General features: G+C 37.5%; 2 protein-coding genes across 2 annotated transcripts in view; both read right to left on the bottom strand.

Moving 5' to 3' along the window:
- Nucleotides 1–785: 785 nt before the first annotated feature.
- Nucleotides 786–9,366, bottom strand: LOC100893311. Its single transcript, XM_030998376.1, has 9 exons — nt 9,174–9,366; nt 6,089–6,206; nt 5,020–5,120; nt 4,486–4,587; nt 4,129–4,168; nt 3,209–3,303; nt 2,652–2,842; nt 1,851–2,032; nt 786–1,563 (listed from the first exon to the last, which is right to left on the bottom strand). The coding sequence occupies exons 1-9, from the start codon at nt 9,285–9,287 to the stop codon at nt 1,412–1,414; spliced, it is 1,095 nt and encodes a 364-aa protein (XP_030854236.1). The 5' UTR covers nt 9,288–9,366; the 3' UTR covers nt 786–1,411.
- Nucleotides 9,367–15,146: 5,780 nt separating this feature from the next.
- Nucleotides 15,147–17,909, bottom strand: part of LOC577442 (neuronal acetylcholine receptor subunit alpha-10) — a 74,144-nt gene continuing 71,381 nt past the window's right edge. Inside the window, 2 exon segments of the mRNA XM_003726215.3 lie at nt 15,147–15,952; nt 16,752–16,959. Coding sequence (XP_003726263.3) covers nt 15,529–15,952; nt 16,752–16,959 — 632 coding nt within the window. The 3' untranslated portion in view covers nt 15,147–15,528.

Genomic DNA, 17,909 nt, shown 5'->3' on the forward strand with positions numbered 1-17,909 from the left:
TAAAAAGGTAAGAGTAGATTATAACTATATTTACAAAGATTATATGCGGGACTTTGAAGGTGCGAAAACCTGTGAAGTTGGATCGCCCAAAGATTTTGTGTTTTGCTATGAGATAACATCGTCGTCGTCGTTGTAGTTGTCCAAAAATAATGCTGTACTCGTCATCAATTTCTATAGCTTTGAGGTAGGATCACCAATTTCAAACCACAGGTCAAGTTTGACTAGGATGAAAGGTCAACAGGTCAATGAACTTTCAGTGAAAAGCACACGCGATATCAGAGGTTCAAGACCATCTTGGGTCAACATCTAAGAGATGATACACTGAAGTTTGAGATAGTATTAACAGCATTCTTAATCAATGTTTTTCTCTCATTTTACAACCATAACATATATGTACCATTAGTTCTCAGTGTAAACTGCCAGAACTAAAATTCACATCCTGAACGAAGGCTTGAAATTGCATCATTTTCATACAAGTCATGTAAATGTGTAATGCGTTTTCACTCGCTTTACGAGATGCAAACGAGACAACGCTTGGCGTTTCCCTGGCTATCGAACTTAAATTTACTCTTCATTTTTCGAAACTCCGTTCGCACATCAAACACATTTGTAAATATTCATTATGATAATTCTGACTATATGTAATACAAAAATAAGAAAATATATTCTTCTCATATAGAACACAGTTGCAATATCCAATCAAACTGACTTATTGCACTTATTGACTTAAACGATTTTTTTCTAGCAACTATTTCCGTTCCTCCTAACTTTTTCTTCGGTTTGTTTTCAATATTCTTTCGACTCTCAACCCACGTTGTTTCAATATCACAATTCTACCTATATATATATATAAAGAGAGTTGCTTAAATTAACGTTGATGTTAAGACGAAAAGTTAAGATGAGGAGATTGAGAATAGAGATAAAGGCTACTCGCATATTCAAATAGTTAAAGGGTGATATCGAACGATGAACGAGAGAGGGGAACGACCTTATAAATGAATATCTACCTAATGATGGGTTTGATGGTTTATATACCACCCGGGGAATACCACCGTTTCCCGATATACCAGGATGATTGTAGTCTGCTATTGTTGCAAGCTTCAAGTTTAAAAGATGGATTTATGACAGGGTTGGATATTTATGAATTATTTAGGTACCCTTCCTATGTCAGTTATGTCCTTAAAGTCACACAATTTCCAAGAGAACTTCAAGGATTATGCAGTATATAAGCCTTATTGCTGATATCTATATCTAGCCCCAACTTGTGTTTCAAATCCTAGCTCTCATTTTATGGGTCTTGTCCAAAGAGGGGGGGGGGGCATATTTTGTAGTCATACTTCAGGTCTGTGCAAATTATGATGTATATGGAAAAGAAAGGAATATCGGACAGACTATTTATTTTGTAGGACCCCTAAGCCTTCACCCAATTAAACTCGTCATCTGGTTTAAAGTTTTGGGTGTGTCTGTTGTGGAAGACTAGTTCCCATCGCTGCATCCATGGTCCCGTAATCGTGGTATCGAAATCGACGTCATCGCTTTTAATCTCCACATTGGGATCTTTTACTTCACTGAAGGCTTCCTGCAAGAGAAAAGAGTTAACGACTTAGACGGTGATTCTCACCTTACAAGACTTTTGAGATAATGTGATTCTGGTATACAAAAATGTCGATAGTCCCATTTTCGTGATTTAAATTTTGAATTTGAATTTTAAAAATTTTCAGTTCATCTCGTTCTGCTTTAATCATCAACGGAACTCAAATGTGATTTGAAATTCATTAATTTTTATATATTAATCTCTATTAAATACCATGATCATATTTTTTCTAGATTATATTTCTTTGCCTCGAAACTTACCTTAGCGACAGAATGGTGATCGGTACTTTCAAACTCATCCCAATTTGGTTTGTAGTTCGGATCGCCTTCTGTCCTCATCAAAACACTATCCTTGATCCCGTAGAAACCGTTTGGTTTATCGGGTCGCTGCCAGCGCAGATCGAGGCTCCACCGGATATTGTTGGACAAGTTGGTTAGACTGATGCAATTATAAAAAGAAAACAAATTAGATTGACGGATTAAATTTTTCTGACCCCCCCCCCCTACGTTCTATAACAAAAAAGACATATAGAGACAAATATAGAGAGGGGGAAAGAAATGCAAGTAACCAACCCAACCCCCCCCCCCCTAACACACACACGCACACACACCGTGACACACAAAAAGTTATAAATATATGAAACTCACAATTTTACTCTTATTTCAGGTTTACGATCATTATTTTTGAGTACCCAAGACAACATGCATGTCTGGATATATATGTATAGATTTTATTTTCATATTTTTGAGAAGGGGCGTCGGATAATTGTTTCTGTACTACCAATGTCTTATCCTAGACCGAAATAGTCTTCTTCAGGTGCTCTTTTAGTCGGGCATTGACAAGGTGGGGTACACATTTCTTCTTCTTTTTTTCGAGGTATTTTCTTAGATTTTGAAGTGAATATTTACACAAAAAATCTCTGGCAAGTAAACAAGCAAAATCAAAAATAAAACAACAAATTAGAAAACTTTTATCAGGTGACTTCGGGGTCGAAAACTCGAAAACTTGACTCGGGGGGGAGGGGGGCACATTTTTTTCTTCTTGAATAATCATATACCTGCGATGCGGAACGCAATTGTTCATGAAGAGGACGCCGCCATACGACATATCGCATGTGACCAGGTCTTTGTCCATATCGACGCCGAGTGTTTCTACCATGTCCTCGACCTCGACCTCGACGTACCACGTGCCTCCCACACAGCAGCGGTGCTTGGCCGTCACCCCTTTCCTATGACCCTTACGAGCAACCTGAATTTATTGTAAAGTTTTATATCAAAATTAAGGTGAGGCTTCTATCTTGTTCTTTGACACCAATAATAACAGAGGAAAACATATGTTACTTCAAGGTCAGTATTGGCCATATGATACGATTCATTTATATTTTCCAATCACATAGCCAATGATGATAAAATGCTGCATGCTCAAATTGACTTTTTAAATTTTTTTAATGTTATAGATAACAATGTATTCGTGCCCCGTTTCCTAAAACCCGTTACCTTAAACGATCTATCAAGCAACAGTAATTGATAAAAGATACCGAAATCGGTGCATTTGATTGGCTGTTGCTACCTTATTTTGAGGCAATTAAATACAAAGGGGCGTAGTCACTTATACCTGCATGCAACCATTCTTAGCAGTGACATCAAGGAGAGGTATCCAGGCTGTCACTTGAAGTACGTTGAGGGCGCTAGGGTCAAGGTACGCGTTATCTGGTAATAAAAATATAAATAAATATTATATAGGGGCTATACCATAGAGGAGAACACTAATGGATACATCCAAAGTGTCAGGAATATGTTTATAACTTGTATTTGTATTGTGCGTATTGAGAGTAATTTGTTTATAACAAGTTGCAAACATTAAGCGAGGGGGCGAAGAGACATCATTATATGTGCATACTGCATAGACAATAGCTGGATGGATAGATAGCTAGAATCAGAGGATAGATAGATTAACGAATGACTGAATAATTAATTTAAAAAATATATATAACAAAAGATTTTTAAAATAAAAAAAATAAATATAAGTACTTCAAGTGGAGCACAAAATTCTGCATACAAACATCGTTGCATTATTACGTTTGCCAAAAGTCGGAAATTACATTATATGCATTTAAATCCGTATCCGGACGCGCTATTCGCGCACATACCCCCTGGACAACCACCCCCAGATAACCACCCCCAGATAACCATCCTCCAGGACAACTACCTCCCGGACATCTATCCCCAGACAACTACCCCCTTTGGGCAACCACCCCCTAGGGCAACCATCCTCTAGGACAACTAACCCCGGACAACTATCCCCGGGGCTAGTTGTCGCAGAAGGTGATTATCGTAGGGGGTAGTTGTCTAGGGGAAGTTGCCCGGGGATAGTTGTCCTGGAGGGTGGTTGTCCTAGAGGTAGTTGTCTGGGGGTAGTTTTCCTAGAGGGATAGTCGTCCTAGAGGGTGGTTATCATAGGAGTGGCTAGTCTCAGGGTGGTTATCCAAGGGGTAAGTGTCCTAGAACCATTTAATCATTATTATTGAAACTTACCTTGGTGCCAAGGGACGACTGCTTCTTCATTCTGGGGTGTCTATAACAAGAATTTTTTTTGCAGAATTAAAGAAAACAAATTAAAGATAGATGTCACAACCTCGGCCTTTAGTCCTGAATGATAATAAGAAATATGCTTGGACCATACTGAAATTTAAGGTGTCGGCAATTTCATTAGCTAAAAAGACTATGCCTTATAACAGGTCCATGCAAGCAACTGATCGACAAACTCCTTCTTAAAGTTGTTGTATGCATAATTGAATTTCAATGTTGATGATTGCATATGAATATACTCTGATGAACATTTCACAGCAATAATTCTATGTCTTAATATAACTTTATTAATTTTTTTCTCACCTTGACGCGTAGATTCCAGACGGGATGTCCAGCAATGTTCGGTCCAATCAGCTGTTCCATCACATTGAGCAACCTCGCATCTGACCACAGATCTTTGAAACTCTGCCATAGTTAGGAATGATAGAATATAAAGCTCAATCAATCTCGATGTTGAAAGTAAGAAGACCGTGATTCTATCAAGTTTCTGATGTACATTTTCACAGACCCAAATTCTGACTGCTTGTTAGAAGACATGGATTTACTTTCCCCCACCCCTGGCCAAACCACATCTGTCATATCATTAATGTAAAATATAATAAAATGCATCACGCTTAAGGAGGGTGAACGTAACTACCCTACCCCCCACTACCAGCAACACTTTCCGGAAAAATTTAGAAAAAGTTTGTTTGTTTTTTGTTTTTTGTTTTTTAATTGTCATGAAATTTCAGACACAGTCATGTGCCATCTCCCGGTTGAGATATCTTGAGTTGCCATTTAGGAGCTTTTTAGAAGGAAAACAATTTAAAAGGGGAGAGGATTTCCTTTCTAACTAACCCGCGGAAGGCTCCCAGTTTTGTGTAGAAGTACGGCCGCACCAGGGAACTCTTTCTCAACACACGTCATCCGCTGAAACAGGTCGACATTCTCGTACTTGTCTAAGACATGGCATAAAAGCGAATATCAGATAGAGGTGAAAAGAGAGGAAATAAGTTAAAATACTTCGATTAAGTCAAAAGTCTAGCATAAAAGTATATTTGGAAAACGGAGACGGATATGAAGCTAAGTGTTCTACCAATTAATTATTGCCAGGAGAAAGGGTTGTCTTTTACCTGGCTTTTACATCATGTTCCGTATCTGAATTATTTACTGTATACTCTATATTGAAATAATTGTTACACATATCATGTATATATACATTGTGTTTCACATTGTACTGTTGAGAAGGAAATAAATTATAATAAATACAATTACAAAATGTTTGCTTTACTTTGATGTTATGCAAGTCTGAAAATTATCAATTTCACTTAATTTTGTATCATTGTATTCGGTTCAGAATGAAAGCACATTGATACACATTGTGTTCACTTTAAATCTGTAAATGTTAAAACATCAAAAACAATCTAAACAGAACCACTAAGATATATCAAGTTGGTTCATCGCCCCCTTTTTATCATTTTTGCCGGAGTCGCGGGGTCATTATGGATACGCCCCCGAACTATTACACGGTAAACATAACATTTTCTCTAGACTTCGGTCAGGCATTTATGGCTATTTGTTTTCTTCAGCATAATTTATTATGATTCGTCCGGATCACTTTCATGGAATCTGAATACAATGATACACACAATAATAAGGAAGGTAGAATCTGTCATTTGCCCTTAATATCAGGCTGTTCATGACTGACGGGGTTACCATATGGATTATGATTGAGCTGCTCAATTAATACGCAGTCATGTGAGCAGTCATTCCGGAAGAAAAATAAAAACAAACATTAGTAATTATAATTTAATGCAGATACTAAGCAGTAGCTACCCCTAACCTCTCTCTCTCTCTCTCTCTCTCTCTCTCTCTCTCTCTCTCTCTCTCTTAGTCTCTTGAATCTTGCATAAGAATACAATGTTACCTTTGATTTTGCCTGCATCGTAGAGTTTGTTTACAATGTCATCTACACTGGATTTTACTCCTTCACGGACTGGGTCAAGCTCTTCGGGTTTGAAGAAATCTGGTACCAAGAGGCAACCCTGAGGGAAGGAGAAAATAGATGGATGTTCATTGAATACAATTATACATTGCTTTAAAGAGAATGTTCATTGCTTTTAAAAACTAACTTTATTGTCATTATTGCAAAGGTCAAACTTTGATTGGACAAGTTTATCAAAATCCAATGCTTGGAAACATTCGAAGTAATGATTATTATCAATTGAACCTTTTATAATGTTTCCGCTCATGTGATGGATTTCACTTCGTAGATGATTAAAGGAAACCACACCCCAAAATAACTTTATTTATTCTGAGAGATGTATTATGTTCTTGCCCATTGATTCTACAAGATTCTTCACATAAGTGAGAGAGGCATGAAGCAAGAATAATGTACAATTTCTCACCACGACATGGGCATCAACAGTTTCTCGATAACGTGAGGTACTGAAGTCGTTTATCAAGTAAATGTATTCGAATTTATGGATGCTTCTTTCCCAGGTGCGTGTGATGATGAAGCATTTAATTCACCTGCTATTATCCTTTGCATTACAATTGCTAGAACGCAAATTGAATAATAAGTTGTACTCTTCTGGATGTGAAGGTTTCTACAAAATTAAAACATTTGTCAACTGCTATATTTTAGTATCTTTCAATGGATTAGTTGCAATTGTTCCCCTGTTATATATTTTTCACAAAATATAATTTCTCCTCAGCTATGATTTTCCTCATTGAAAAGTAAGGGTTTTGTTATTGATTTTAAAAGTCTTTCTAACTAAAATTGGTGCATGATACAGGTACAACTTCACCTGGTACGTCATATTTTCAAGAAAATGGCTGCGCCCATGCCTTGCTAAAAGGCATCACATCATGCCAAGAATATCTTCATTTAAATATCTCTTATATATTTTCGAAAGGAATATTGTACATCAAAGGACAGGAATATTTCTTTTTTTTCAGAATACCTATACTTATACTTTGGGGTGAGGTTTCCTTCAACTTTTACAATGGAATAGTATGAGGACCCTATGGGTAATAGGCTTCCGTGGGCTATCTTGTCGAAGTATAATATTTCAACGAATATAGTATACTACTGTGTATTCATACACAACTGCTATTACTAGGACTATTACTTCACTATTACTACTACTGCTACTGCTCCTCCTCCTACTACTACTACTACTACTACTATTACTATATATTACTACTACTACTACTACTATTACTATATATTACTACTTTCACTAAATAGGACAGTAAACAGAGCACCTTACGTATATCAGACAATCAGGCGCGGATCCAGGATTTTTTAGGGGGGGGGGCCCAAATTTGAAATTATGCGAGCCAAATATGGGTACGTTATGGTGACCAACAGTGACGTAATGCGGTGGGGGGGGGGGCGAGTTTCCCCCTCCCAGGCTTTGACGTTTCATTATATTATTAGAGAAAGAAGACGATTCGTTGTACCGTTCTCGAAAATATTTCTCGTGTGAATTTAGTTTTTCCCCTCCCGCGCAAAGCGCGAAAAATTTTACGATTTATTAAATTATTAGAGAAAGAAGACGATTCGTTGTAGAGTTCTCGACTATTAATCCTTGTCTAAATTCAGTCCCCCCTCCCCCCTCCTGCGCGAAGCGCAGAAGCTTTGACGTTTTATTAAACTATTAAAGAAAGAAGACGATTCGTTGTAACGTTCTCGACCCTTTATCTTCTTCTGATTTCAGTTCCCCCCCTTCCGCGCAAAGCGCGAAAGCTTTTACGTTTCATTAAATCATAAGAGAAAGAAAACGATTCGTTGTACAGTTCTCGACTCTTAATCCTTGTCTAAATTCAGTTCCTCCCCCTCCTGCGCGAAGCGCGGAAGCTTTGACTTTTATTAAATCATTAGATAAAGAAGACGATTCGTTGTACTGTTCTCGACTTTTAATCCTTGTCTAAATTCAGTCCCCCCCCCTCCCCTCCTGCGCGAAGCGCGGAAACTTTGACGTTTTATTAAACTATTAAAGAAAGAAGACAATTCGTTTTACCGTCCTCGACTCTTTATCCTCGTCTGATTTTAGTTCCCCCCTCCCCCTTTCCGCGCGAAGCGCGGAAGCTTTTACGTTTCATTAAATCATTAGAGAAAGAAGACGATTCGTTGTACCGTTCTCGACTCTTTATCCTCGTCTGATTTCAGTTCCCCCCTTTTCCTCGCGAAGCGCAGAAGCTTTTACGTTTCATTAAATCATTAAAGATTCGTATTACCGTTCTCGCCTCTGAATGCTCGTCTGAATTCAGCCCCCCCCCCCACCCACCTCCCCTCCTGCGCGAGGCTTTGACGTAGTATTATTAGAGAAAGAAAACGAAGCGTTGTACCGTTCTCTATACTCTTAATCCTTGTCTGAATATCAAATATGTTCTTTGTCTGCTCCTTTTTCTTCCTACGTCCTCTTCCTATTGGGGGGACCGCCCCCCCCCCCCCCTGGCTACGCGCCTGCGGTCAGATAAACACATCTTGATACCTTGTCCGACCCCGCAAGCTCAGGGGTTTAAGGCGATAAATTACGGTCAGATAAGCATTCAGGGGCCCGCCTTAGGGCCCCTGGTGGGGTCGAGGCGGCGGAGCCGGCCCCGGAAGCTCAGGGGTTTTAGGCGTTTAATTAAGGTCAGATGAGCATATTTTTGTGTATACCTTATTATTTTGTGACACTGGCAAGTCACTATTAACAGTTAACAGCCTGGGAGGCAAGGCCCTTTCGGCCCCCCGATCTCCTTCTTCCCCCTTTTCTTTTCTTCATCCTCTTCTTTCTTTCCCTTTTTCTCCTTTTTCCCTTTCTCCCTTCTTTTCCTTTCTTCTCTTTTTTTTTTTTTTTTTTTTTTTTTTTGCGGGGGGGGGGGGGCCAAGGCCCGTTCGGCCCCCCCCCTGGATCCGCGCCTGCAGACAATAGCTCCCAAGTAACGAGAAAAGAACACACTCAACAACCAAGTGGACAACAGTTGAGGTCGTCACTAACTAAATACTAAATACCAACCTCTTCAAAATACTGTTTGAGTTGTGCATTAGTTAGTTGGCCGGGCTTCCTTTCCCCTTTCTGTGGAGGGACGGTCAGGTATATATCTGGGTTTGAATCCTGGATATCTGCCATCTTGATTTTCAAAAGTCCCTTTAAATCAGTGTTAGAAGAGTATGATGAGGCCGTCACAGAAGCCGCACAAACAAATCAAAGTGACAACGACAAAGCGAATAAACCGATTTTTATATACGATGATCTTGATACCCATGCACTCATAAGATCTACGCATGCCGGTCATATATATTTGTATGTCAAAATATGGACTTTGGTATTGGACCGCTGATCCGATTATCGTGTTTGTAAATAATAACATTTGGAGGGTTGTTGCTTTATGGGTACGGTACGGATTCTGCTGCACGTAATCACCTCTCCCACGCCCCCTTTCTTTAAGAGACGATAGAAAATAATGCTGATACATGAAGTTTGAATGACCTAATTTGATCTTTATCAAATTTTATGATTATACAGTGTAATGGTTTATAATTATGTGCTCTCTCCCACCCTCTCTCTCTTTCTTTCTTTCTCTTTCTCTCTCTCTACACGTAATCATGATAGTTCAATGTTCTGTTCTTTAATGTCTTTTATATGAATAAATAAGGTCAGCTTTTATGAATGCTATGAATTCTTATAGAGGCCTATTTTAGGATAAAAAATAAACTGATCTTTCTTTGATATTCAGTAGTGACAGGCCCATAGCATTGAGTACTGTCTTCTTCGATACATCTAGTAAATCTATACTTTCTTGCCCCCTAGCGGATCCAGGGGCACGGGGCTGCGTGCCCTCCACCCCCCCCCCCCCCCGTCACACCTAATATGGCATATCTGAGCTGAGTACCCATCCGTTAATCAATTCCTAAATACACTCAAACTGTGATAACCATGCCCATTACTATTCTAACCTTTATTCGTTTCTATTTTTCTTTTGTTTGCTTGTTTGCTTGTTAGAGATTTTTCGAACTGAATATACCTTCTTCGAACAGGATACAAAAGTAAGATTGGTACTTGTTGCTCTTTAATTAGAAAAAAATAGGCATTTCATATGGAAACGAGTGTATTTGCAATGAATTCAACATAATATGTTGGGATTCTATATTCTCATTCTTGCACTGTATTGTATATGTTGATTTTTTTTCGTCAACGCAAAGAAAAACAATCAATTGATAATCATAAAATCAGACTAATATTATTGACATTTGATCCAAGTAGATGACATAGCATAACATCCTGATTTATTTGAAACATCACCGACATGCTAATACAAAAATCAGCAATCGATATAGACGAAATTAAAATAGATAGTAAACATTGTAATATCAATTATCTTAACTGAACATCTCACCTTAGGAGGGGAATGAAAGAACGGTCTAAAATATACTATAAATTTAAATAAATAAATTTAGAGATAAAAACGCGAAAAACAAGCCTATATAGATTTTTTTAAGCTAAGTTATTATATGTTGCCCTAATACAATTATCAATATGTGTACTTTTAGTATGTAAAACGAGTTGGTAAACATACTACTTTTAAAGAAATACTGAAATACTGCTTAGTAAACATTCATGTATACATGGGACAAAAGTGTGATGCAAATAAGTTTGATGCTATTATATTATCTGAAACTAGGTATCACAAACTTGTCAATGCAATTCATGCAGTGCCATGTATAATCAGTTTAGAAATATTTCAAATAGTTATTAGATAACATGTTATTCCATCCTTGTGGTATTCAGTTGTGTGAATTGCTAAAATGATTGTCTTATTCAAGCCATCCATTGATGGCTAAATCGAAAATGAAAAAAGCAAACACCTTTGCAACATATACATTTTCATACATTCCCGAGCCCTTTTGCATAAAGCTTACCATTGATGGTAACTTTGACATCAGTATCAACAAACTACCATGGCAACCAACATCAACAGTCAATCGAATCAAGATTTCCATGAAAGTTACATCAATGGTAATTTTTATGCTGCGGGACCCTGATTGATGATTTAATATAAAGTTGACGAGCCAACGGGTACTTGATTACTCCACAAGTTTACGCCATTAAATAACACGAATGCATTCCACACTGAAATAAGAAGAAAACAAAGCTGAATACCTTCATATCTGATGCATTTTGGGATTTATAATCAATAACATTTCAAAGAGTAGACCTAGATTGTGGGGCTATTCGTGCATAAAAACTAGGATATTTTTTTATAGAAAACTACTAAACATTCCCTATCCTGAACGCATTGTTTTGGTGGTCACGCATGTTCAGTCTCTATCTTCATTCATGTTATTATAGTTCCTATGAAATAACTTTGTGTGAATTAGGATGGATTTGGATATAGAGAAGAAAGTCAACATATAAAAGCGGTAACAGAAAACAAAATAATGAAAGGGAAAATATTGACAACATTGAAATATTAAGCATATTCTGTCCATTACAAAACTATGTACAATATTTTGTTTCTTTAATATACATACTATACAAGTCATATCTTATTTGCAAATCGCTAATACGATTCCAACATACACTTTGGTAAATTATCACAGTTCTACAATATTATGATGCTTTATGATAAATTACATACACCTGAAATAGATAAGTTTTTAAGAGGCGATATATTTTACATGAGACTGCATTCAAATGACTATTTATTCACTCGCAAGTATGTAATAGATATGGATCGGTGGTAAAATGTGGAAGCTATAAATGTGATGATTTGAAAAGCAACTCTTCGATGTGTCGCTTTGAGTGGAACTAAGATGAAAATAATAAGTTGTTTTTGTTTCTTTAAAATCCCTCTATATATACCTACGTGTATATTCTTCTGGAGTTCTTAAACACGTGGTACAATCTTAACCAAAGATAATCAAACCAGATTCAATCCTTGTATAGCACTGATAATAACATGTACTTATTGAAAAGAGGTAAAATATTCCACCTTTTTTTCTTTATTGCACCTCAAGCTGACCTCGTACGTTCAAGTAGGCATTTTGGAACACTGCTTATGTGTAATAAATCAGCTCTCCTTTTAACATCGCACTTTGTAACTTGCTGGTTGCCAATGGAGGGGAACTTCATTTTTTTATCCGAGTTTTCGCAAGATAAGCTTTCATAGTCAGGAGGAAGGAAATAATTTTCATGTATTTACATGCATAGAAAATTTGTCCACATTATGAAAAAATTATCGATATACATCGCAATAATGTATGTAAAAGACATGTTCACGAACGAATTCAAATTCATAAGTAATCATTATTTGAGTACAAAATGAAAACTGAAACTGCCATGGCAGGTAAACCTCAGACAAAATGAGGAGGCGTCTTTGGCTCTACTTGGTGAAAGAAACGGAGATCACGGTTGCACATGATTGTTCCGTTTTAGAGTATACATTTAGGTCAACAATGCTCTGTTCCTTTATCATGACCCTCAATAAATATGGGAAGTGGGAGAGGAAGAGAAATAGAGAGAGAGAGAGAGAGGGAGAGAGAGAGAGAGAGAGAGAGAGAGAGAGAGAGAGAGAGGAAGAAATGAAGAGAACAAGAAGGGTAAACAAAGAAGATACTATGATAAATCCCACCCCTGTACATTATATAGTACTGCACCCTTGTTTTTTATTGATTGCTTTTCCGATCGTCAAAATATAACTATTAAAACAATACATCTCCCCCTCCCCCCCCCCCCATGACACGGGGTATGTCACCTCAAATGTAAGATTTCCCTAAATTTGACTTCGTTTGTGAATGATCAATCTACTAGGAGTAAACATAGCGATAGTAATGTTATTGCAACGATGTTATTGAATATGCTGAATTCAACGCCGTTTATGACTAGAAGCTCTGGTTATCAAATCCTATACATCAGAGTTTAAAAAATAACAACAAATTATATAAAAACATTCACTGTGCAGTACCGATTAATTGGCCCCGTTCATTGACATTCAGCAAAAGTACTGTGCACAGAATTTTTTTAACATCTTTCATTTTACGTTTGATAATTCTTAAAACACCAATAGACATGAAATTATATCATTACGTACAGATAAACAAGAAAATTGACATATCACACACAACTAATAATATTTTTTTTTTTTTAAGTATTCAATCATTATTTTAGTGGACCCGATTTTACCCGTATTTGACGAGATATTGATATTGGATCTTGTCTAAAATTGACGCTACTTCGAGGTGAGGCTCGCACAGACTTTAATTATTTATGTTTGAATGTGTAGACTTGAAAAGCATTATAACGTAGCTAAAATATACATTAATCTTCATCCTTCTTTATCTTTATTGATTATTTTATCTCCTCCAATGCTCTGTGAAGACTAACTTTAACGCGAGATATAAACATAAGACTGAATATAACATAAAACAAAAAGCCTGTATAGTGATATTTTTTGTAGTTCTGATCTTTTGCGTGCCCCGTCGCATGATTGTATGTGAAGATATGAGTTGAAGCGTAGCGATACATAATGCAAAATCGCTAATTGTATCTATTTGATCCTTTGTCTGGTTCAAAGAAAATTAGTGTTAAAGACAAATGCAAGAAATTTATGATGATTTTCACCAACATCCTACATCCGCCCCTCCGATCTACCCACCAGAAAAACTATGAAAATTAATAGAGATGAACCCACACCCTACCTCCCCCATCCCTTGAAAAAGAGACTATTCCCGCTGCGTCCAGCGCATACTCGCTTGAAACAAACAATTCGAGAGAAAAAAATATCTCAATAAAAAAAATAGCCTACATCATTTCAAAGCTCACATTTTTTCAAGCGTTATATATTGCATGGAAGAATCGTAGTTTGACTATATTATACTCCAAAATCGGATTATAAATATTGTTGACATTCTGATTTATGATTAACATACATGTAATTGATACCATGTAAAAAGCAATGCGGCCAATCAGAGCGTCACTTGTCCAGAATGAGGGAGGGGGTTAACAATTTTGTTTTTAGTTCAGCAACGAGAATTTGGAAAAGATGGTCACCACCACATCCCATAACCCCTACCCATGGAGTGACGCCTCTGTGGCGATTGCCCTTCATAAATCTACACTGTTGGTCATAATGGTGGAATAATTATTTTTACCCCAATTTATTGAATGATTTTGACAATGATTTATTCCTAACAGATCTAGATCCAGATTTTATTGAATGACAATTGGGGAATGTTTGTTTTGCGTTACTGCTAAAGCATGTGTGTGCTACTATGCTAATCAACTAGGGACCTACGTCCTTAAATCATAACTGACAGTAAGGGGATTAATGCCTCATAAAAGGGCACTAAGATAGCACATCGACACGGTTTTGATCCTGGGGGCTCACAGTAATGAGGCCATTGCTTAGCCAATGAATCATGACTGTACGGAGCGGGCACTAGGGTACGTCGACGCCCCCACAAAGAAAATGCAATAAGTTTTAAATAATTCATTGCATTTTCCCCCAGTCCCCAACATGAAAAATTCCTCTGTAGGGCCATGCATTATGGTTCAAGGCATGCCCACATAGAAGATTTTTTTATGTTGGGGGTCGGGAAAAAATGCAATGAATTATTGAAAATTTATTGCGTTTTCTTTGTTTTGTTTTTTGTTTTTTTTGTGGGGGCGTCGACGTACCCTAGCGCCCGCTGCGTACAGTCATGATGTATTGACTAAGCAATGGCCTCGTTACTGTGAGTCCCCAGGATCAAAACCGTGTCGATGTGCTATCTTAGTGCCCTTTTATGAGGCATTAATCCCCATTACTGTCAGTTATGACTTAAGGACGTAGGTCCCCTAGTTGATTAGCATAGTAGCAGTCACGCAAAACAAACACTCCCCAATTGTCATTCAATAAAATCTGAGAATGTGTACTATTATCTAGATCTGTTAGGCATAAATCATTGTAAAAATTATTCAATAAATTGGGGTAAAAATAATTATTCCACCATTATGACCAACAGTGTATATATGCACTTCCTTCACAGTGCGAATGGTTGCCTGTTTGTATACCCCTACGGCACATGTGACTGACGAACCACTACCGCACAACTTGGAAAAGCGCCATCTATCGCTACAAAAGTTCAATTCTTATTAGTTGCAATGAGATCTTGAATGGATCATAATTATCTGAGACAATTATTGTTCTCTCGTAGAATTTAGCCTCTCCTGTCGGTCAACACATTGATGATTCCATGTATCCAGTGTTCGACAATCATGCAAAGACTATTCTTCCTAGAGTTATTGGCGCGTTTATCGTCTCTCAAATGGTAATACTCAAGTGACGTCGTTGTCGTCATCATCGTCGTACAGACTCGATGCCGATGTAGTCCTAGGTGTTCATGTTAATGATGTCCCAATTGGGCATGGCGATGAAGATGATCATGACATAGAGACATTCACCGACGATGATCATCGCCACGAAGATTCCCAGTCCCTTGTCGAGGGCGAGCGCGAACTCCCTCCAGAGCAGGGCGTTAAGTTCCTTGTTCTTGTTGTCGCGTTGATGGAAGCGCGACTTCATCTTAAGCTTGTGGTCAATGAGCTTGGGCTCGTACAGCTGGCTGTTCTCGTTGTCGTGTACCTCCTCGCCACCGCTATCGCTGCCATGGTTGTGGCCGTGATTGTGGCCCTGACCATGGTTGTGACCATGTGAGTTAGAGTTAGAATGAGAGTTAGAATGAGAGTTGGTCTGGCGCATCATGTGGGGTCCTTTGCCATTTGGACCTTCCACGTTAATCGTGCTGTAAGCAGATCTGTGTAAAAATGTTAGGGTGAAAATAGTTACGTCAATAATACGTCATTTCATTTGATTGCCATACATTTGTGATCAATTTACTTTCAATATTGTTATAATTGATTGTTAATACATGTAGAATAGAGCACGTTTAACTGAGTGGACATTATCATACCTCGATAATTTGTTAAAGGGATAGTTGAATTATGTTTTCAGACCGCAAATGCTTTCAAAGTGCATGGATATTGCTCTTATTCTTATCTATGACATTTCTAGTGCCCTTTTAGAACATGAAATTGCTATGAAGGTAAATTTTTTTTTACCCCAAAATGTGTCATTTAGCCAATACGAGCATACCAATTCAGCTCCACTTTCAAAAAAACCTGGTGACCGTTAATTAATTTGTTAATCAAATCTAACAATACATGCATGGACCGGCTGGTTGTGCGTAATATAAGCGACACGAAAATGCCAACAAAAAAGCCAACATCGGCATTGGCTGAAATACAACGTAAAAGGCGTTATTTCGTTTTTTCAATGGTTTTTTCCAATTTTTTCAAAATACCTTATATTTGTGGTGGTACACAAGTATTAAAAATCGTTATATTTCAGCCGTCTCTGAACCGACTTTGATAAAAACAAAGATGGTTTTGTCATTTAAATATTATGTTCTTTCAAATTTGACACTCAGTTTTTCATTATCTTGCAAAAAAAAAACTTTACTATTATAGCGCCCTCTGCAACAGAACTCAACTATCCCTTTAAGTGTAATAACTTTGAAGAAGAACGTAAGTTTAGTAGATCAAGTCAAATCTTACTTTGTGTCCCTGGGTTGTTTTTCTGCGGCAGTGACGACTTCTGGTAGACTATGTCTTCTCTTGCGCATGCGCTGTAACCGTTTTATGATGATAAATTTGAGCCACGTTGGCATGTGGCGTTCACCGCCACTATGGTAGATCCGTAGTACGATGACTGCACATACCACAGCTCCACAGCCCAATGCAATCATGATGAAGAAGAAAGTAACTGCAAGAAAGTAAAAATGAGAAATAAAAGACAATAAAGTCGATGTTTATCTTCGTTATAATGGCATGTGACGTTTATTTTACTGTGGTAACTGCGTAGTATGATGACTGTGCATACCACAGCTCCAAAGCACAGTGCAGTCATGATAAAAAAAGAAAGTAACTGCAAGAAAGTAAAAATGAGAAATAGAAGACATTAAAGTCGATATTAGTTATATGGCATGTGACGTTTATTCCCACTGTGGTAGATACGTAGTAATTGATTGCGCACACCACAGCTCTACAGCCTAGTGCAGTCATGATAAAGAAGAGAATTACTGTGAGAAAGCAAAAGTAAGATATAGAACACAGTAAGGTTATTCCATGTTCGTTGTATTACAAATTTACGTTCACCTTCACCGTGGTTACAGTATGTGGTAAACGCGTAGTATTATGGTGACTACACATACCACAGTTCAACAGTCCAATGCAATCATCATGAAGAACAAAGTAACTGTGAGAAAGTAAGAGTGGAAAATAGAAGGCAATGACATTAGAATATTTATTTAAAATCAGTATTAATATTTTTTTATACAGCATCTGATGTTGTCAATACTGTGGTACAGTGTAGGTTTCTTGAAACAATGACCGCGATATGAACTGTGAACTGTTATTATATGCGTATATAGAGCATGTGGCTGCACAGACAATTCCACAGCCAAGTGTTGTCATGATGACGAATAACATTGATTAAATGACAGAAAACTGGACGAAATACAAATAAGGATCAATATCTTTAACAAACATATTCATACCCACTCTCTCTTTTACGTGATCACAAAGACGAAGAAGAGCAACGCATGTAAACATGGGAATAACCTTTAAAAAAGAGAGATAGGAAATAACGGCCGAAAACGACGGACTTTTCCAAATGAAAGAGGTAGCCCCATGAAAATATCGTAACAAAACTAA

This window comes from Strongylocentrotus purpuratus, unplaced genomic scaffold (assembly GCF_000002235.5).
Source record: "Strongylocentrotus purpuratus isolate Spur 01 unplaced genomic scaffold, Spur_5.0 spur5_scaffold_5, whole genome shotgun sequence".
NCBI lineage: Eukaryota > Metazoa > Echinodermata > Echinoidea > Camarodonta > Strongylocentrotidae > Strongylocentrotus > Strongylocentrotus purpuratus.

What these genes read in the sequence shown, in the direction of transcription:
- LOC100893311 (XM_030998376.1), bottom strand. Translation starts at nt 9,287, where the DNA reads ATGGCAGATATCCAGGATTCAAACCCAGATATATACCTGACCGTCCCT. An exon ending in TCTGGAATCTACGCGTCAAG is followed by an intron (nt 4,169 to 4,485) that starts GTGAGAAAAAAA and finishes TTCTTGTTATAG; the next exon opens with ACACCCCAGAATGAAGAAGC. An exon ending in AGTCGTCCCTTGGCACCAAG is followed by an intron (nt 3,304 to 4,128) that starts GTAAGTTTCAAT and finishes TTTTATTACCAG; the next exon opens with ATAACGCGTACCTTGACCCT.